Raw genomic sequence first — 21,468 nt, forward strand, 5'->3', positions numbered from 1 at the left:
CGCGCGCGCCGGGCAGCGCCAGGCGGGGGAGCTCGCGGGCCAGGCAGTAGGTACCGCCGTTGCCGCCATTATCACTACGGGACGGTTCCCCGTCTCCGCGGTTTCCCAACATGGCAGCAGCGGCGGGAGGCAGCCGCGGAGCTTGCAGGCCGGTGTCGCTGACGCCTCGCGGCAGCAGCGACCGCACCGTGTTTCTCTTCGACCGGCGCCAGGAGCAGGCGGACCCCGACGAGAAAGTGCTTAGCTACGGCAAGGACAGCTACCGCGGCTTCCGCAATGCCGTCTGCCAGGTGCAGGGGGCGGGGGGGGGTCGCGGCAAGGGCGACGGCGGCGGGCGGGACGGCGGGGCCGGCCGCGCCGTTAACGCTCCCCCCCGGCGGCGGGGGCAGGCGCGGCCGAGGGGCGCTAACAGCCGCCGCCGACGTTCCACCCGCCCGTGTGCGCGGCCGGGCCTCGCGGCGCCGGGGGTTGACCGGCACGTGCCGCCGCCTCACGTGCGAGGGGGGCCCGGCCCCGGCCGGGGGCCGTTGGGCGGCCGCGGGCGGAAGGGAGAGGCCGCCTCTTCCGCCTGCCGGCGGGGGGCGCGGGCCGCGCCCGCCGCCCTGCCCCGAACTTTCTTGCCGGGACGGGCGGACGGACGTCGAGGAGGGGTCGCGCCCGCTGCCTTGGCGTCCCCTTCCCCCGGGCTCCGGGCCCGCCGCGCCGCCAACGGCCGTGCGGGGCGGCGGCGGGAGCTGCCCCTGGCGGCGGGCGGGAAGAGCGCGGGCGGCTCGCGAGCTCCCTCGCGCGGGGAGCTGGCGGCGGCGGCGCGGAGCCGCGTCCTCGGGCACGGTGCAGCGCGGCGGGGGCCGGACCGGCGGGGGCTCTGCTGGCGGCGGCGGCGATGAGCGCCGTTCGCTTCCCGCCCTGAGCCCCGTAACTGCCTCTCTGCGGAGCCGGCGGCCGTGGCAGCCGTTCGAATGCTTTCCCTGGCCGGGTCTTTGCGGGCTCGCGTACCCTGTCAGTCCCCTTTGCGTTCGTTACGAGCAGCGAGAACTTTCCCTGTCTTCAGGCCTCCTGGCGGTAGAGGTCGCCTTCTGCGCGCCGGCGGTTTGCTTTAGTTTGTTCGTGATACCAGTAGGCATCGCTCACTTCCCGCCATGGTTTAGTTTTCTGAGGGAGTAATAAATGCTATAAAGCTGCTCGTTGCCTGCGTGTGTTTTATATTGTGAAGCGCACAGGAAAATCAGCTGTCAACTATGCGCTGATTTAGTCTGATAAAACATCCTGTCTTAGTTTCTTTATCCAGTGTAATTTGCACTTTGTTGTCTAGGATGTAAATTCTTGGGGGAATTTGCTTCACTTGTTCTATGTCTGGATAGAGTTTCATGTAATGGTTTCCTACTGCCACGTAAGCTTTGAGTTATCAATGTCCGCAGGAGTAGCTGTCACACATGACTGCCTCCTTGCACAGTTCTGCTTCAGTCTTCAAAATGGCATATTCATATTCCATTAGAGGTGCCAAGTCTGTTACTCGGCAGTAACATGGCTATGGAGTGTTAGCGCATCCATTGATCTGATCAGCAGCCCTAAAGTTCAGAAGACTGGAAGAAACAAGTAACTGAGTGAAATAAAGAAATCGGTACACTCTGTGCCAGGGGTCCTCAAACTTTTTAACCAGGGGGCCAGCGCGCAGATGAAGTGGCAGGCAGCCATCTGCGGCTGCTTGGTTTCTCCCCCCCCGCCCAACCCTGGGCAGGGGGGTTCTGTAAATACCGGGGGCCGGATTGAGGACGCTGGGGGGCCGTATCCAGCCCGCAGGTTGTAGTTTGAGGACCCCTGCTCTATGCAGTGCAGTGTAACATTCTGAGAAGTTAGTGGGGTGGGTTCATGGCCTTGTAAGAACCAACTTCCTATTTAATGGTGCATCATTGTAGGGTTGGTGTCTCCTATGAGGAAATATGAGTATTATGTGATTTCCTCCAAGAGTTGCCTTAATGGATCCCATCTCAACTGTGTCTAGTGGATGAATTGCAAAGATACTTCATATTTTCAGTATTCAGGGAAAATACGTTGATGATTAACCCATCTTTTTTCTTAGCTTTTGTAATTAATTGATGGGCTGAGGTTAACACTGATTTGCAACTTGTCACAGACAAGGGAGTCTTTCTTTTCGTGGCTTTTTTTATATATGCTGTGCACTCCAGTGACTTCTGTTTCTACGCATCCTCATGGTGTTCAGTAGTTCACTGAGCATTTGGCATATTTGCAGTCTGGTACAGAAATAAGCCGTAATCACAAGATGTAGCAAATCTTGGGTACAAACAGCTTTAGAGTTTTCTTATCTTAAAAACATACTGACATTGTGAGGTCGGTACTTTAATGCCAGTAGCCAGACTGCTCAGATGTGCAACATAGCATTTGAGAAGTCTGGCACTGCAAAGCAGAGCTTGATGTGTTTGGATTTGGTGCCTGTGACAGTAAAATTTTAAGTATAGTTTCTTACCATGTCGACACCATAATCTCTGTTGCCAGTCCTGGTGGCTGTTTTGGGGTGTTAAGGATAATAGTCAGTGCTTTTATGAACTTGTGCAACATGAAGCTCACATGATCATTCCCTTAGAGAAAGGCCTTCACCGGTATCGTGTTGACTATCTGTGAGTTCAGTCAGAGGCATCTAATTTCAGTTGGTGACTCTCTGTGCCTAAGAGATTTCATTATATGTGGGGCATCTAACTCTGAAAGTGTGCTGGGACAGACGGTTTGACAAGACCAGTAAGTGCTGGTACAGTGAAAAGTATGCAGGCTGAGGTCCAGGAAGTTTGATGTCTCCCACACCCGCAGTGTACAGGTTCTCATTAGGCTTCTTGAAGAATGATCTGGCATCTTGATACCTCTGGGAGCTTTGTGCATTTGTGTTTCTCAGTGTGTTGTACTCCAAAGTGCTGGATTTCTGGTATCTTGAAAGTTGCTGCTAACTACTTCCAGGAAAAAACATGGTGAACGCATTAGGCACCTGAGTGGAACAGCCTTTCCCCACTTCATGGTGCTGAAAATGTGTCAGAGAAGTGATGAAAGTTCAGGAAGAAAGATTATTTTAATAAGCAAGTTTTGAACTGTTCAGAGATGAAGTGGAATGTTGTACTTGCTTTTTTCCAATTAAAGCTACTAGATACCATCTGAGTGCTTGATCAGGCAAATGCTGCATATCTAGTAGGGTTGTTTCCATGAGTATCCTGTCTGGTGGCTCAGCCTCACTACAGGCTCAGCTTTAAATCAACTTTCACTGGCAGTTCATCATGCGACTGAATGATTCTACTGTAGTAGCGAAGGTGTGTGTATGTTTTCCTGTCTGCCAGCAGGCTGTGGGGGTGGTAATTTCTGGCAAGGGCGCCAGAAATACTAAGCTATTGGAACTGTTCCTGCTGTGAACAACTTCCTGTGATGTAAGAGAATTCCTTTGGATATAACTAGATGTGTAGGAGTCAAAGGAGAATGTAAATGTGAATAAATAATGAAGTTAAACCTGATGGCAGTATCTGATGATTCTGAGCTGAAAATAACTTGAATGCCTGAAGGCATGGTCTTAGGGTGCTGTTTTCCTGTTTGTGTAGTAAAATAACTGATTCTTGAGAACAAGAGATTCGGCCACTGAGAGGTTGATCTAGGAGTGATTCGTGGCCTCTCTGTAGTCATATAAAATGTTACTCCATTATTACTAAAATAGTCTTTATTAATTTTTGAGACTGGGGTTTTTTGTTTTGGAAGCAAATAGCTGTCACCTTGTGAAATTTTTTCACTGCCCCTTAACAAGTTCATGCATGGCAGTGTGGTTGGATGTAGCTTTATATACTGAGAAATTAGCCTTTCCTTCTGAGTGTGTGTGTGTGTGTGTGTGTAAGTTGTGTTGTTGGGTTTTTTTAGTGGGTTTTTTTTTAATATTAAAGCAGAAACCTCCTAATAAACAATGATCTATGTGCTTGATTGTTCCATTTGAGCACTGTCAAGCATATGTGGCACAGTCATGTAACTTCAGTCCACAGAACCATGAAGTTTAAGTGAATAAGTGAATTAAATATGGAGTTTTATCTCTTCTTGGGATTGCTATTGCTTGTACACCTTGCTGTTGTCTTGTATTAGATATATGCCCCACTGCTTGTCCTGATGTTGAGCATATAACTGGAAAATACTTACCTGCAGTGAGCAGAATGGAGCTAAACTTTGTTGGCAGCTTTTCCTAGATCTTTTGCTCACATTGTCCAGGTACACGGTGAAGCTGGTGCATTCCAGTTTGCTGCTAAGCTCATAGGAATCCTTCCAGGCACTTAAGAGAAGTCATAGTCCTTTTAAAGCAGAAAAGTATCTGTGTTGAAAACAGCACAGAAGTTTTGCTATGTGTGAAGGGGGTTTTGGGAGGCTTTGAGGTGAAGTACCAGTCTGAGGAGAGCTGGTGTTACTACTTAAATGGGAATTGAACGCGTTGCTAAATGCTGCTTTAATTCTTATGAAACTTCATCATTGTTGTGACCTCCTTGTTTGAAGAAATATATAGGAAGTATAGATCTGTAATTTGTATGGAAAGTAAATAACTGTAATTCAAGTAAATACTCAAAATTCAGACATGGCAATAAACCAAAATATTTTGCTTTTGATCTTTTGTCACATCTTTTGTTGAGATTCCCATTGTATCCTAACAGTCTACCTAGTATTTAAACAGATGATCTTGCCAGTATATCAGTAAGCTAAGAAGCAAAAAAGGATGTTCATTGAGGGAATATGGAGAAGCAGCATAGCTGTGGTGGAAACTCAAGAAATAAGTGTAAATATTTTTTTTGTGAATATTTGCTTGCCAGTGCCTAATGAATAATGTTTAATGAAATTATTTGAGATCAGTGAAAAGATATTAGCAACTTCTGGTGTTTGTAGCACCAGAGGGTAACTCTTAAATGTATTTGAGGTATTCGGATTATTTCCTGAGATAACTGTTCTGATAAATTTGCTCAATAAAAGTACTTCCATTCTTAATGATGAAATCAATCCATCTTGCAATAATTATATTTTTATATTATGAACCTATGTTCATTTACTCACTTCCCAAGATTCTGTATAATTGGAAAGTAAAAATAGATTTGTAAACATTACATGTGTGCAGGAAACAAGTTTTTCCTTGATTCTTAAATAAACTGTTGGAGGTACTGTAAGGTAAGTGTAAGATGCAACAATATTGTGAGTTTTTTTCCAAAACTTGTATTGTATTTCAGGCTTCACTGGAATGCTTGTGTATTGTCATGTTTGTTACTGACATTTCTGTGGGAAGAAAGATGCAGTTTGCATACCTTTGTGCACTTAGTTACTATCTTACTATGTGCTTACTGATTTGGAAGCTTTGTTGTTCTTAAGTTCCTGCTCAAATCTGAGTGCTGGCAGTATGGTCAAATGCAGAGTATCTGCATTCCCTCAGCATTAGTTACCCAGGTGCACCTTCTTAGGTGTGACCAAATACTTTTTGCTTTTGAAGAGTGGCTTTGGAATTCTTGTAATTTTAACTAAAGTGATGCCATACAAAGTATTTTCATGGTGGAAACTGTATGGAGTTGATGTCAAAATTTTGGCTGATAGCTGCACTCATTAATATTTGTGGTTGTGCTTTTAGACACAGTAGCTTATGAAGGTCTGTGAAAGTATTTGTCTAGACTCCGAACAAGTCTAGTGATGACCGCGTGCTCTTTGCATGAATTCTAGGGTGCCCAGCTTCTTTCTACTTGTTAAGTCTTGCAAATCTTGAAAAGATGTGTGAGTTACCTAGATCTATGAAATCTTGTCCAGAACAATGAGTTATATGGCTTCTTGTGATGCAATGTCCCTCTCTTCTTGTCCCCGTTTTTCCACCAAAATTACCGTAAAGCTTTACTTTAAGGTACTGCATAAAAACTTCTTCTATTACTGGATCATGTGACAGGCAGCAGTGTTCTTAGTGTTTCTGTTGAACCATCTGTTCACATCCTAACACCTTTTCATGGTATCTTTTTGTAAATATTTAGAAGTGTATCAACTGAACTTCTGAAAGTAGTGAAGCTTTTAGGTAGGACAAGAGAAGATGACACATAAAAGTTCTGCAAATGTCATCTTCTGTAATTAGTTCATTAGATGGAGATGACTCCATCAATAAAGGATGGCTGGAAAATGTTTCAGAACACTGGTGTTCACTACCGGGTTTTGTTTGTAGGTTGTCTCTAGTGACCATGTGCCCAGAAGAAAAGGGCTACTGGGTGTTCTTTTGTTTCTGTAATATACAGCTCTTTGCTTTGAGCTCCAAGAAATGCTTAGAAATAATTTCTGTGTTTCTTCGAATACAACTGCTTTTCTAGACACTTTTGGATCCCCTTTCTGTTGGTGTCCAAAGATCATATACTCTGTGTATATCTGGGTATATCATGTGCTCTGACATTAGGCAAGCTCGTTCAGATTATGATTAAAGATTATTGTTATCATACTTGCTCTGCTGCCATGAGTGCTCAGTACCAGATCTTTGCTACCAGATCCTCAGCAGGTTATTGTCATGTTGAGGCTAGCTGACCCAACAGTGGACTGGAAAAGTTTATTTAATTAGCACTCTTATGAGTTACATTCGGTTGTTCTCAACTTCCAGCAAAGTTTTTGTCTCCGCTCTATCTGCTTATAACTTAGGTTTTGTATTTGCTGATTTGTGTGAATGACTTTAGTGTTATGTAGTTGTATGAATAACTGAGATGATACAAATATCTCAGTATCCACAAGCACTACTGAAAGACAGTTCTTGGTTTGAAAATCTGTGATTTGAGAATAAAATCCTTTTTCCTTATAGTTTCATTAATTTGTTGATCTAAGAGGTTTTCTCTAAATCTGAACTGATAATTTTAAATGTGACATAAAGCAGTATAGCTAACTGATAAGTGTGTATCTTTAGGTGAAAAATTAGCAAATAGCATGGGACATTGAGTTAATCACATACAAAGTTACAGAAGGCTGCAGGCCTCTTAGAGTTTGTATGTGGTATTTAGGTTTCTTTTTTAGATTCCTGAACAAGTTCCTGCAAAGGAGTGAAATACTCCAAGTAAAGCTGTATTGCTTTTTATCACATTAAGTAGCTGAGTTGTGTTGATAAGTCTTGTGAAAATGAGCAGCTGTAATGTAAAGAAATCTGTCAATGGCATTTTCAATGCTGTCCATTTAACTAATACAGTTCAGGTCCCGTTTAAGAGGTTTGCACTGGCAATACAGTTATATTAGCCAGAAAACTATTTCGGAGCTAGGTGCCACATTGTGGAAGGCAGCTGCATGGCTGTTAATTCTCTGTTATCCCTTGGTTACCTCACCAAGCTCTGAAGCACATTCTTTACAACATTCTTGTGCATCTGCCTGCTGGGAACGGTTACTATAGGAGGAGGAGGCAGAGAATTTTTAAACGTATGGAAGTTGCTTGTTGTAGGGATCAACTGTTTGTGTTGGAAAAGTTTGGATTGCAAGGGGTTAAATGTTTTCTCTAAAGATACTGTTTTTTGGTTTCACTATTTTGTGTCAGTCACGTGTGAGACTGTTCATTCCTTCAGTTTGAAAAGTCAGCACCAGAAATTACTAGCTCATGGTAATAGCCTTGGAGGACCACTGGAAGCAGACCAGTGATTCTGTGCTTACATTGTGTTACTTCACTTACTACTTCAAGCCTATCCATGTTATTGCAAGCTGTGGTGGTATGCACGTGAAGTTGAACGTTTGGTTGTTGAACAAAAATAGATGGTAGATCTAGAGGTGAAATCTATGCTGACTTCATGTGAAGTGTTCTAGTTGGGTTACTAGCCAGGTAAGCCTCACAGTGTGTGTTCACATCAAATAGCAGCAAAATTTGCTTTGGTGCTTATGTGCTCATATGTGAAAGCGAAAAGAAACTGAGGCCTCTTGGGAAGGAGTCTTAGCTGCTGAGGAGTTGTCTGTGATTTGTGGGCTTGTGTTCTGTTTTGAGAGTTTTGGGGTTTTTTTAGTTTATAAAGAAAACCTGCAACTGAAGCAAGTATATAAATTGAACCTTGCTTCTTGGTTCAGATTTCAGGGTTAGAAAGATTACAGTTCATTCATGCTGTCATACATTGTACCTGTAAATTGTTTCACTGAAAGCTTCTTGGGCATCTGGCATTTGTTTGGCTGTTTTAAGCTCTTATAGCATTATCTTGATCTCGTGTCATAAACATCCACCAACAAATTGAGAGATATTAGCTTTATTTATGTATCATGAAATATAGGCAGCGCTCCAGACTGAGCCTCCAGTTTATAAAGAATGCATTTCTTTTGTTTGAACAAAGACAGCTTTTTGGCTAATGTATCACTTCATAGGTAAAATGACTGACATCCTGCTGTGGCAAAACAGGCTTGACTCAGGGAATTTTTCTTAATTTAACTGATTGTAAATTAACACAAACTTTTGATTATTGATTGGGGGGGGAAGCTAATCTGTCATACATCTCTCTCCCCCCATTCCTAGTCTAAGCTTCCCTTGTTCGTCCTGTGCACAACGCTCAGTCAAGCCCAATTCCTTTGGTTAGGCAACAGGCAGTACAAGAGGTCAGGGTGGCCACGTGCAGGGTTTCCTGTGCTGCTCTTTACCAGTTTTCTTCTGCTCTGGTGGCTTGTCCAAAGGTCACAGCCCTGTGGGAATAGGAGGACAGAGCAGGGAAATTCCCTGCCCTGACATGGATCTACCATGGGCCCCAGCACCTTCGGGGCCATCCCTGCGCTAGCATGGAGCACATCCTTTCCATTTGTCTGTCACAAGCAGTGTCTTCTCTGTGGCTTCTCCATGATCTCATTTATTTCTTCCCCAGTATGTTTGAGCAGAAGCACCATGTGCCCTTCTGGTTGAAATTTTGGCATGCAGTGGGCTGCTCCATCAGTTTGAGCACTATCTGGCACTGACTGTGTCTTGCTCAGGGCAATTCATGGCCTCCTCCTGCACTGGTCACCCCTACAGCTCTCTGGCGCCAAAACCCTGCAGTGTAACTCACCACACCTTCAAATGTACCTTAGCAAACAAATTGAATGGCTTTTACTAAACAGCTATGGGTGTTTTCCCAGATTATTCAAAAATTTGGTTCATCATCTATACTTTTTAGCTTTTAGGTAGCTTTTTTCTCTTTTGGTGTGCATACAGCTGTTCATCTTTGTAACATTTTGACTTTTGTGTTTGCACATAGTGTCATATGTAACCAATAGCGTAGGAATCCTTGACTTTTGATGTACTTTTGGTACAGACTTTTGATGTCTGTTTTTAGAGAACATACAATTATTATTCATTTTTTTTCACCTAGGTTGTGGATTAATTTGGAGGTTGCCTCTCTTTTTTCCCCAAAGTCTTGTTCTTTTGTATCCAAAAAACCAAAAGCTTTCTGCCTAGCTGTTTTAACACAATAACCTTCGAACGTGCTTTCACTGTGAATGTGCAGAGGCATTTTCTAAGTATAGTGATTCTATTGTACTTGTCAAGATTTTGATGACATCAGAAGCTAGACATGATTGTGCATCTAGACAATTTGAAAAAGAATAACCAACAGATTTATAATCTGAATGTTGTGTGAGTTTTCTGAAGTCAAGAATTGGGTGCATCTTAAGTGCTTATTTGAAAAAGGGCACAATGCCAGTGAAACCTGAATTTTATATCAAATCAACAGAAGATGCCATGTCTCTTACATGCAAGAATCTTAGTGAGAAATTAAAAACTTGACCAAACATTGTCAGAATTAAATGAAACATCATCAACTGTTCAAGTAAATTACCCACTAGGTTCACTTTTATTCAGGAATGACCAGTTCACCTTCCTGAAGACCACATCCATGTAATGGGACAACTGTGCTGCCACCTCACTTCTACATGGCATAGTAGGAAGAGGCAGGGGCTGGGATAACTAAGAGTGTAGGACAGAGAGAGGAAGGAAGTAAAACAAATAGGTCTCATATACAAGTGAAGCTTTCAAACTGAGAAATTTTCCAAAAGTCGACCAAAGTTTAGAAGGGGTGCTGCCTCTTAAATTCTGGCACAGACAAGAAAAACAGGTTATCTGTAGTTAGGACTGCCAGACTTGGTCCATGAACCTGCCCAGTAGCTTATCTCGAAATGGCAGCCATTTGTTGCTAAGTGGAAAGGACCTGCTGCAAGTAGACGCAGTAATGCTGGGCTCCCCCAAGAAATGCAGGTGTAGCTCTGCCTGCAAGGCTGTTGCGGTAGGTTTAGTTGAGGCTCAGCCTGGAATGTGGGAAGGACCAGAAGGAGGAGCTGCCTCCGCTCAGTTAGCAGACTGCTGTCTTGTGCATGCACTACTTCATCGTAACTTCTTGCTGCCTTAAAGTAAATACTGCATTCTTCCTAAGGTTTTGAGGGTGGAAGAGCTTTTGGGAGGTAAAGAAAACTGGGAAACTGTAATTATGCCGGGGGGGGGGGAAGATGCTTATCCTTGCTTTCACGTGTGAAACTCTCCAGTTATTCTGTATTGACCGTTAACCTCGAATGGTACAGCAGGATGTTAGTTTTCTAGTTGCCATGTTTTTTATTGCTTATTTTTCTTGCTCTGAGCAATTTTATTTTTTTTTCTGTGCAGGTTTGCCATGTGGAAATTTGTGTAATGTGAGAGCTTAAATTGAAGTAATCTGAATGTAGAAGTTAAAAAGTAATAATTACTCCAGACTCTTAAGTCTGTACACTAGTCTCTTCCTGCTATCTCCATTTGTTTCACTTGCACCAAGTGCTATGAGAAATTTGACAATTTTGTTGATAGTTACTGTCTATTTAACATAGTTGCAGCTAGGGAGAAAGTAACTGAAGGATAGGGAGAAAGTAACTGAAGGATGGAAAGCAGACTTCTAATGAAACTTAAAGCAATGTTTTAAAAATATTTTTGTGAATCTGAGTACTAGGGATGGAGAGCAAGAGGTGTGGAAAATGATGAGGGCAGACTGCAACAGGGAATGCAGGAGCTTCAGGGAAGAATCTTGACTAAAAGTGCAGAAAGCACCTGTTGGAGTCATGACTGCAGGACTGAAGGGGTTGATGGAGTTAGGTATGACCAGAGTTGACTTTTACTTAAGTTTCAAAGATCTGGAAAGGCACAAGAAAAATACAGATATTTATTTTTTTGAGAAAGAGGTCAGTGTTAGATGTCAGGATGCAAAAATAAGGGCAGGTGTAGGGGCATATAAATGTATGTAGAAAGCAGGAGAAAAAGTCCAAAGCTACAGAAACTTACTGAAAAGTTGGAGGCAGCAAAGTGGTGAAGATTGTTTAGGTTTAGAAGAATATACTTAAGTGTTTTAATGGTAATGAATTTTCTAAAAGAAATCTTTGTTATTTTCTCTTTAAATATGTCATATAATTGAAGAAGAAAGACTTAAATGTGTATCCAACACTAAGAAGCTTTGGTTGGTTGAACATGTCAAAAGACTGCGATTAAATATGGGACACCCTCTAAATCATGACTATTGCTGTTGTAGTTGCACAGTCTGAAGTGCTGTTCAGTCTCATTCTTCAGCCCTCAGGGTGATTACCCATAAGACGGTTCCTCCTCCTTAAAATTGATATTTCTCTCTAGGATATATTTTAAGCAGGTAAAAAACCAAACTGCTCTCATACAGGCAGTTTTGGCTGAGTTGAGAAAGCAAGTAAAGTGAAGTTCTAGAATTAACTGTGTTCTGAGTTAATACAAGAAAAATACTTGGTTAAATCTCAGTAGTTTGTGGCAAAATGACTAGAAAGACAGGGGTTTTATATATATATATATATATATATGAATACTTTATGGAGTACTTAATTATCATAACTGAATAGCATCCAATTTTTTGTAGGCATTTGGCATAGCTACTGATGAAAACTTTGTTATCACCACAACAAACAGGAAGGAGATTACAGAACACACCTTCAGTGAGTATCTTAGATGGCAAAATAAATACGGATATGTCTTATATTGATTGTAAAGACCACATGATTGTTTATGATGTGCAATAATTAACTTGTAGTACAAATCTTAGAGTAGTTTTCCAAGAATTGGTGCAAATTTGACTTTCACGAACAAGTTTTTAACAACAACTCATTAGTAATGATGACAGTTATACAAGGTTATTTTTTTATCTTCCATCACAAATTCTGTAAATGATAGGGGAAAAATACATGTAAATATATATCACCTGGGAGAACTTGCATTACTAAGCTTGGAAATGTGCAAAGATTTTAAATTAAATGTTGCTGGGATGCTGACTGGTACATGTCTAGGAAAATAGATTACTTGAGGCTAAACCTGAACTGGCTTTGAGAGCAGGAGTTGCCTGGTGCAATGCTCTTCAGTATACTTTGTATTTCATGTTCACTACAGGCCAACTTGTTCACGATGGAGTTACTTTGTATCTGCTACAGTCAGTTGACCAAATGCTGCTTTTGGCAACCAAGGAGCGAATTGACTTCCTGCCCCACTATGATACACTTGTTAAAAGCGGCATGTATGAGTACTATGCCAGTGAAGGGCAAAATCCTTTGCGTAAGTACTTGCCAAATAATCTTGTGTAAATGATGTCTATATGAATGCAATGTGATTATGAGCAATTTAACTTTTTAGTTACAGCTGGTGAAAAAACCCATAGTCTTGCCTAGAAAAGAAAAATTAACAGCCCTGAGGAATAAAGGAGCAGAAGCAAGCTGGCAGCTATTTAAAGACTTTTTTCTTCTTAGAGCACAAGAACTATTGATTCCTGTGTGCAAGAAATCAGGCAGGGAAGGCAGGAGACTAGCGTGGCTGAGAAAGGAACTCTTGGTCAAACTAAAACACAAGAGGGAAATGCATAGGCAGTGGAAGCAGGGGCACACATCTTGGGAATAATATAGGGATATTGCCTGGGAATGTAGGAATGGGATCAGGAAAGCTAAGGCATAGCTGGAGCTAAATTTGGTAAGGGATGAGAAGAATAATAACAAGGGTTTCTATGGGTACGGTAGAGAAGGAGGACAAAATAAATTGTACACCACCACCCCAATAAATGAAAGGGGGGGACCTAGTGACAACTGACATGGGAAAGACTGGAGTACTAAATTTTTTTTCCTCGGTTTTCACTGCAGTTGTTCTTCCCACTTAATCTCAAGTCCCTTAATCTAGAGGCAGGGACTGTGGGAATGAAGTCCCTCTCTTCGTAGAAGACAATCAGGTTCAAGAGTGTCTGAGTAACCTGAATGTACAAGTCCCTTGGGACCTGATGAGATGCATCCTTGGGTCTAGAGGGAGCTGGCAGATGTAGCCACTAAGCCACTTTCCATGATATTTGGAAAGTCATGTCAGTCAGGCAAAATCTTCAGTGGCTGGAAAGAGAGTAACGTCACACCCATTCTTAAAAAGGAGGACTCTGGGTACTGTGGATGACTCAGCCTTGACTCAGTACCCAGTAAGGTCATGCAACTGGTCCTCCTGGAAGCTATGTCAAGTCATATGGACAGGGAGGTGTTTAGAGACATCCAGCATGGCTTCACCAAGAGGAAAGCATGCCTGACTAAACCAGTGGCCTTCTACTATGGAGTGACTGTCATGGATAAGGGAAGAACAACTGATGTCATCTGTCTGGCCTTCTGTAAGTCCTTTGGTATGGTCCCACACAACATCTTTGTAGCTAAATTGGAGAGTTACGGGTTTGACGGATGAACTGTTCAACAGGTAAGAAATTGGCTGGATGGGTGTATCCAGAGACTTGCAGTCAATGGCTCCATGTCCAAATGAGGAACACTAACAAGTGGTGTTCCTCAAGGGTCTGTACTGAGACCAGTACTCTTTAGTATCTTCATCAATGACACAGTGGGATTGAGTGCATCCTCAGAGGGTTTGCCGGTGACACCAAGCAGAGTGGTGCAGTTGATACACATGAGGGAAGGGATGCCATCCAGAGGGACTTTCACAGGCTTGAGAAGTGGGCCAGTGTGAACCTCATGAAGTTCAACAGGGCCAAGTGCAAGATCATGCAGCTGGCTCAGAGCAATCACCAGTATCAGTGCAGACTGGGACTGAATGGCTTGAGAGCAGCCCTGCAGAGGCCGACTTGGGGATTCTGGTCAATCAAAAATTGGATGTGAGTCAGCAACAGGCACTTGCAGACCAGAAACCAAATAATATCCTGGGCTGCATAGGAAGTAGCGTGACCAGCGGGTTGAAGGATGTGATACTTCCCTTCTACTCTCGTGAGACCCCGCCTGGAGTGCTGCATCCAGCTCTGGGATCCCCAGCAAAAAACAGACATGGACCCATTAGAGCAAGTCCAAAGGAGTGCCATGAAAATGATCAGAGTGCATGAACGTCTGTCCTATGAAGACAGGCTGAGAGAGTTGAGGTTGTTCAGCCTGGAGAAGACAAGACTCCAGAGAAACCTTTTGGTGGCCTTTCAGTACCTAAAGGGCGTTTATAAGAACAGTAGAGAGAAAACTTTTATCAAAGGCTGTGTTAAGAGGACATGGGGTAATGGTTTTAAACGGAAAGAGGGTAGGTCTAGATTGGACAAAAGGAAGAAAATCTTCACTATGAGGGTGGTAAGGCACTGGAAGAGGTTGCCCAGTGATGGTAGATTTCCCATCCATGGAAACATTCAAGGTCAGGTTAGATGGGGCTTTGAGTAACATGATCTACTTGATGCCCCTGCCCATGGCAGGTTGGTTGGAACTACATGAACTTTGAAGGTCCCTTCTGACCTAAACCATTCTAGGAGTCCGTTATCTCTTGTTCACTTTTTCTATGCTAATCATGGATCTCAGGAGTTCATTTTTCCAGGCATATACATTTGGTTCTGCTTGACTAAGGCTGTTATTAATTTTGTTCAAAAAGTAAAAACAAAACTGAGGTATAGCAGTGCAAACTAGCCTAAGCATTCCTTGTCTATGTATGTTTCTTAAATTGAGCTTGATGCTTCTGCCTCTCTAGCTCAGCTCAAGACTTTTGTAAAGGAAGGCTAATTACTACTTCATTTCCTTGTGACACTGAATTGATGGCTGAACCTGATGTTGTTGAAAATGAAGGCCTGTGTATGGTAACTGTTATCTGTAGTAGCCATCCAAGGACTTTCCAGGGAAATATTGGTTGATCTTGGACATGTGGAACTATTATATGGCATCCTAGAATAATTTAGGTCAAAAGACATCTCTGGAGGTCATGCCATCTAACTGCTGCTCAAAGCAAAGTCCAGGTGGCTGGACAGGTCCAGTTGAGTTTTGAGTATCTCGAAGGAGCAGAAATTCCACAACCTGTAGCCCGTTCTACTATTTGATTATAAAATAAATACATCTTTGTCTAATTAATTTTTCCATGTTCCATCTTTTGTCCGTTGCTTCCTGTTCTATCGCTGTACACCTCTGAAAAGAATCTGGCTTTATCTTTGCACCCTTCTAGCAATAAGACAGCACTAAGGTCTCCCTTAGCCTTCTCTTCTAAAGTCTGAACAATCCCAGTTCCCTCAGCAAGCCTCTCGTTGCATGTTGGGTGCTCAAGACCTCTGATGATGTGGAGGACTCCTCTGGACACACTTCAGTATTTCAGTGTCTCTTTCAGAGAAACCTAACGGTGGACCCAGTATTCAGAGTGCAGTCTCATAAGGACTGGATAGAGAGGAATAGTGACTACTCTTGACTGGTTGTTCAGCACTTTTGACAGTATCTCTGTATTCCTCCTAGGTACCCCATCCCCTCTTCAGCCTTATGTGCACTTCCCATCAGCATTTGAACTTGGTCAGGAGTCTTATTTGTTAATTCTGGCCTTCTGCCACATGTACTTGGGTTTCTACACAGTGGAGCGAACTCCTTTTATTCTTTGAGGATGTAGTCTTTGGAGATCAACCAGCTGTTGTGAGACATCCAGGGCAACTACTGAAAACGCTCACCAAAGGCAAGAACTTGTAACAGAGGAACAAAGTACCAAAAGGGTGTAAAGTAAAAAAGAGAAAGCTGCAAAGGTGTAGATAAATAAGGATTGGTGGATGGATCAGGGTGGTTTGTGTGTGTCAAACCTACATTTTCCTTTTCTTGATATGTAGAGCTTTTTTATTCCCTCTGCTCTTCATGCACGTAAGATTGTTGATTTCATAGCAAAGAGTTGTCAACAGTGGGGCAGTTTATTTGGAGAATGTAACCGTATGAAGCTGGCAGATACCATACCTCCTCATTGTATTTGTGCCACACTGGTAGATCTTCAAGCTGGGCAGTAGTAGTTCTTTCTGCTGAAAATGAAATGCTGTAAAATCATACCCCTAGCTCCTCTGTTGTGTTTCATTGAAATGTGCTGTGGCTTACTGGGAGGTGCATGTTGTGGATGCTGAGGTTAAGCTGGGATAGTTGGTTAGTATCTTATCTTAGGCTACTCTGATCTCTAGCTGCTTGACTTTTCTGCTAATTTTACCTGTCAGATTGTTTTTTATTGGCAAATGTATTTTTTCTTCCTCCACTCTCATCTCAGGTTCAAGGGACTTTGAAGTTATTTGTTGTAAAAAGCTGTGGTTTTCCATATATGATGGAGGCTACAAGAGAAATAAGAACAAAAATAGTAGAATGAAATACTTCTCTTGTGTGACTTTTATCAGTGTCGCTGCTGATGCTAAACTAGATGGTGAGGTGGACACATCGGAAGGGAAAACCATCTTACAAAGCGATCTGGACAGGCTGGAAGAGTGGGCAAGCAAGAACTGATGAATTCTAACAAAGACAAGTGCAAAGTCTTGCACCTGGGACAACATAACCAAAGAGCCCAATACAAGCTTGGGTCTGTGTGGCTGGGCAGCAGCTTTGCCAGCTTGGGGGGTCCTGGTGGACAGCAAGCTGAATGTTGAGTCAGCAAGAGCACTGCTGCAGCAACAAGGGCAAATCAGATCCCGGGCTGCATCTGCAGGTGTGTTACTAGCAGAGATGGAGATGTCATCATCCCACTTAGCACTGGTCAGGCCACACCTGGAGTGCTGTGTCCAGTTCTGGGGTCCCCACAGTTTAAAAAAGATGGGGACAGATTGGAAATGGTCCAAAGGAAGAGCACTGAGATGATCAAAGGGTTGGAGAATCTGCCTGGTGAGGAAAGACTGAAGGAGTTAGGTCTTTTCTCCCTGGAAAAGGGAAGGCTCAGGGGAAACTTCATCACAGTATTTCAGTACTTAAAGGGCAACTACAAAGAGAACAGAGGCCCTTTCTTCACAAGGAGCCACATGAAGAAGACAAGGGGTAATGGATACAAGTTGCACTGGGAAGAGGTTTCATCTTAATGGAAGAAAGAAACTTTATACAGTGAGAACAACCATTCATGGAACAACCATCACTGCAGGTTTTCAAGATGCAATTGGACAGGGTGCTGGATAATTTCTTCTAGGCTCCCTTTCCCATGAAAGGTTGAACCAGATGACCTCTTGAGGTCCCTTCCAACCAGGATTGTTCTATGATGCTATGGATTATTGTTCGTTTACAAGACATTAATGCTAACTCATAGAGGGAAAAGTGTGATGGTAGTAGCATTTTTAGGTAAATGCGTATGTTTCAAAAGTTGCAGGTAGAAATATGGTTAGCTTTGCCAGATTCATGTTAACTGGAACCATTTCCGTCCTTTCAGTCACAGAGTAAGTAGTAGCCTGAAGGTTTAAGTAGGAAATATACCAAAAAACATGCATCCCATCTATGGAGACAGAAAAATAACAAACAGAAAGAAAACTTCATTCTGTGGGTTGTCAAGATGATGTGAGGTGTTGAGTGCAACAGTGTGGACACAGAACCTTCTGCTGTTTGATATTTAGCTGCAAAACCAAGGGATATTGCTACTTTCCATCATGTTTCTCTTTTATATCTAATATTGCTAGACAAGGAGTTAATACTATTTTGCTAATACTAGCACAATAAAACTAGTGGAACAAAGAAGATGATGAGAGCTTGAAATACAGGGAGCAAGGGCCTATACTGCAAGAATGGAGAGATGAAGGGTAGAAAACTGAAGAAATCTAGCCCTCTATCATAGTTATAGTTTCCATAACCACTTTGTATTAAAACTGTTAAACTTTGAGGTATATGTAGTCAGGTGTTTCTTGTATTTGTTTTTCTATAACTTTATCAAAGCACCCAATCCCTATTCTTCTATTTAAAAAAAAAAAAAAGTCTCATCTTTGAATAAAAAGAGTATTTTTAGAGTCAGAGTCAAGTATTATCCATTTAGCTTTACTTATGGTAGCATTTAAACAAACAGGTTTGAGAGTTAAATGCAAGTTAATATATGGTCATTAAGGTCAACAGTAGAATTTGAAGAAGTTCCTTCTGTTTTTATGGTTTCGTATGCCAAGAAAACAAATGTTTTTGGTTTATAAATATTTTACACATTTAAAGAGTTTTGGCTTCGGTGTTGCTGTTTTGGTATTTGGTTTTTTTAAAGCAAAATTTAAATTACTAAATCAAGAAATAAAATTACTATACACTGAGGACTGTAACTCTTCTACATTGCAGAAATTCCCCAGTATTTGCCTCACAATCTTGACTCTCACTTTTTCATGGTAGTAAACAGTACTGCAATCAAACAGTTTGACAAACAGAATTAACTGTTACATCTCATAAGACTTTTATGAATATGAAGTAATTTAATAATGCACTTCTTATAAGTGTTCACATAATTTGTTGCTACCACTTATCTCCCATGAAATGCTGAGCATTCCCTTGGTAGGAAAACCTGTTTTTCCTTCTCTCAACAGGCTTCAGAATAATAATATGAGATGAAAAAGGATAATGCATGCAGATACTAATTTTTCCTTTAGTTCCTCATGTTATCTCAACTCTGGGTTCTTCATCCAGTGTACAAGAGCCAATCCACACATGGTCTTGATATTTGTTCGTTGCATGTCTGCGCAGATATGGGTGCTAGGTATTAAATCCGCAAAGCTAGCACACCTCTTAACACACAGTAAAAGTTATTATACACTTTGAAAAACTGTTTACAATTATGTTTAGTCACACTAATTCTCATTGGTTCTTCCAAGCCTTGTCTCCATTTAAAGGTACAGTGTTCTTTTTTTTTTTTTTTCACTGTGCATGTCCTGTGGGGAGGGGACTTTGTTAGTGGGGGCTCTTTTTTTCTCGGGGGTGGATCTTTAGTATGCTGATTAGGATAGTTCATACATAGTTCAAGTAATTTTCTGTTTGGTCTTGTTAACAGTTTTGGTTCTCCTTGAGCTTATCTTGTTGTGCCCCACCTTGACCTATTTATAGTGCTGTTCCTTCTCCCAAGGCTGTATTTTATTAACTGTTTGTAAGGATTTAACTAACCTCCCCAGTTTTACAAATTCTTTCTTGTTTTTCACTATAGAAATTTACATTTTTCCCTTTTTTCTTTTCTACAGTAGATAATTCTTACATCACTCACATAATTTCTTTTTTTTCCCCCTCCTTCGTAAAAGACATTTTTCACTTCTGTTGCCTCAAATTATTATCATTTCCTTTTACATAACTTCAGTGATGACCTCTGAATAACACAAGAGATTTTGTTTCAGGGTCAAATCTGCCATCTACACTTAAAAATACTGTGTTTTACGATATGGTTTGAATGTACAGTATAGCAGCATCTTTGACAGATTTATTTGTGTTCCAGAAGTATTGAAACAGGAAGAAAGTATACCCACAGGAGAGGAAAAGACTTTGATCATGCCTGTCAATATCAGTGGGCCTAGTTATCAAAGTTTCTTTATAACTTGATGTAGTTTAAAAACACTTTAAACATTTGTTTGGGTCAATCTGGCAGTATCATTGACATAGATTTGCTGTTTTCTCTCTGCATACTGTTGCCCAAAAGCCTAAAGCATATTTAATGATGAGTCAGATAAGTGATTTAAATATGGGATCTTGTCTTTTTGAAGTCCATTGATATTTTTTTTTAGTAGTAGAGCTACTTACTACTACTAAGGGAAAAATACACTTCTTCCTACATTTTACTGTGTCATGTTGTTGCTAAAGCAGCTTGCTATAGTGTTTTCAATGATTATTCTCTCTAAAAGAGAGTGAACAAGCTTCAGGTGTTTGTGAGAAATCTTTCATAAGCATTTAGGTCAATTCTTGATCTTGTCTGTACTCTGCAATAGGTGACACAGAGAAAAGGAGGGTTCCTGCTCTGAGTGTACTACATGTGTTCATACTGCTACCACAAAAGCCTTTAAAATGGTCCAAAAGTTCTAGTACTATTTGTGGTCATAACTCTTCAATCCTAAAGAGACTACAATCCTCAAGACTACAAACAGAATAATGTTTACATCCATTTCTGTAATGACATTGCTGCTATATTTTTTTCCCGAATGTGTTACTAATGCTCTCCTTGAGACCCTAGTGAAGTAATTTATGAGATTCTGCAACACACCAATAATTCAAATGCGCAAAACGGCTACATCAAACGGTTTACTTTTGTTTATTATGTACTAGAATTGACTGTAAGAACAAATAACAATTTTGAGTGTAAGTGTACTGCAGCTGATGCTCTTTATTTACAACATCTAAGGGCATGCTTAACCAGTTTCACGTGTTGATGAAGGGCCATTGTTCTTTGATGTGGAATAAATAGTAGGTATGGATTACATAACTGATGCTCAACTCCTGTTGTTAGCAGTGAAGAAATTTGCAAAGAAACTGAGAACTGTACTTAAATTTCAAAAACAACTTGAGGGAAGTGGCGAATGCTTCAGTGTTGCTGTATAATATTAATACCCAAGGGTTTTCTTTTGCATGTCTGAAGTGTATGGCCAGAGTAACTTGCACTGTAACATTCTGAAGAACTTTGCACATTGTAGGGAATACAACTTCCTTATCAGAGAGACTGCATGGAAACATTCTTGACTACGGCTGATCAATCATGGTGAATTAATCCAAACATGCTGTATTTTTTTTTCCAGTTTGATGCTATTGTCCAAAATTAAATGCATTTTTTCACTGAAGTTTGGTGGTTCTACCTTTAGTTACATAAGGGCTCCAAGTGTTAATGTTTAGAAACAGCAAAGTTTGCAAGTAGTTTGGCTGACTATTTCTGCTGTGTAATGCCACATATCTGACAGAATTTTGGTTGTATTTACCATTCACTAAATTCTTCAACCATTTTTAGAATTTTGTGGGGGGTTTGTAAATAAATAACCATTATTTTGGAATGGAGTGTTGCGCAACATTTTCATTCAGTTTTTTCCAGTGAGTTAATTCTCCCCATAGTATTTTAAGAAGTCAAAGTCAGTTTCTGACACACTTTGGACTTTCATATGAATTATACAAATTTATTCCTAATCATGGAAAAGAACAAGTCTGTTTTGTGGTAAGGAGCCTGTTGTTAGTTCATCACTGTTCCATCCAGTAACTGTGTTATTGCCATCAACAGAAATAGGAGATTAAGTGATGAAACAATTTATAAAGTATATATGCAAATTATATATTTTTTTTTTAAATCAAGATGTTGTATAATTTTGATGGGTATGATGG

General features: G+C 41.4%; 1 protein-coding gene across 4 annotated transcripts in view; it reads left to right on the forward strand.

The window, feature by feature from the left end:
- SMCHD1 (structural maintenance of chromosomes flexible hinge domain containing 1) overlaps positions 1 to 21,468 on the forward strand; it is a 90,973-nt gene continuing 69,505 nt past the window's right edge. Inside the window, exons 1-3 of one of the 4 annotated variants that reach the window (XM_056330770.1) lie at positions 1 to 290; positions 11,841 to 11,916; positions 12,365 to 12,526. In XM_056330770.1, coding sequence (XP_056186745.1) covers positions 111 to 290; positions 11,841 to 11,916; positions 12,365 to 12,526 — 418 coding nt within the window. In that variant the 5' untranslated portion in view covers positions 1 to 110. Of the gene's footprint in view, positions 291 to 10,076; positions 10,227 to 10,251; positions 10,351 to 11,840; positions 11,917 to 12,364; positions 12,527 to 21,468 lie in introns of those variants that run through there. The other 3 variants (XM_056330767.1, XM_056330768.1, XM_056330769.1) reach the window with 3 other exon arrangements.

This window comes from Falco biarmicus, chromosome 3 (genome assembly GCF_023638135.1).
Source record: "Falco biarmicus isolate bFalBia1 chromosome 3, bFalBia1.pri, whole genome shotgun sequence".
Classification (NCBI taxonomy): domain Eukaryota; kingdom Metazoa; phylum Chordata; class Aves; order Falconiformes; family Falconidae; genus Falco; species Falco biarmicus.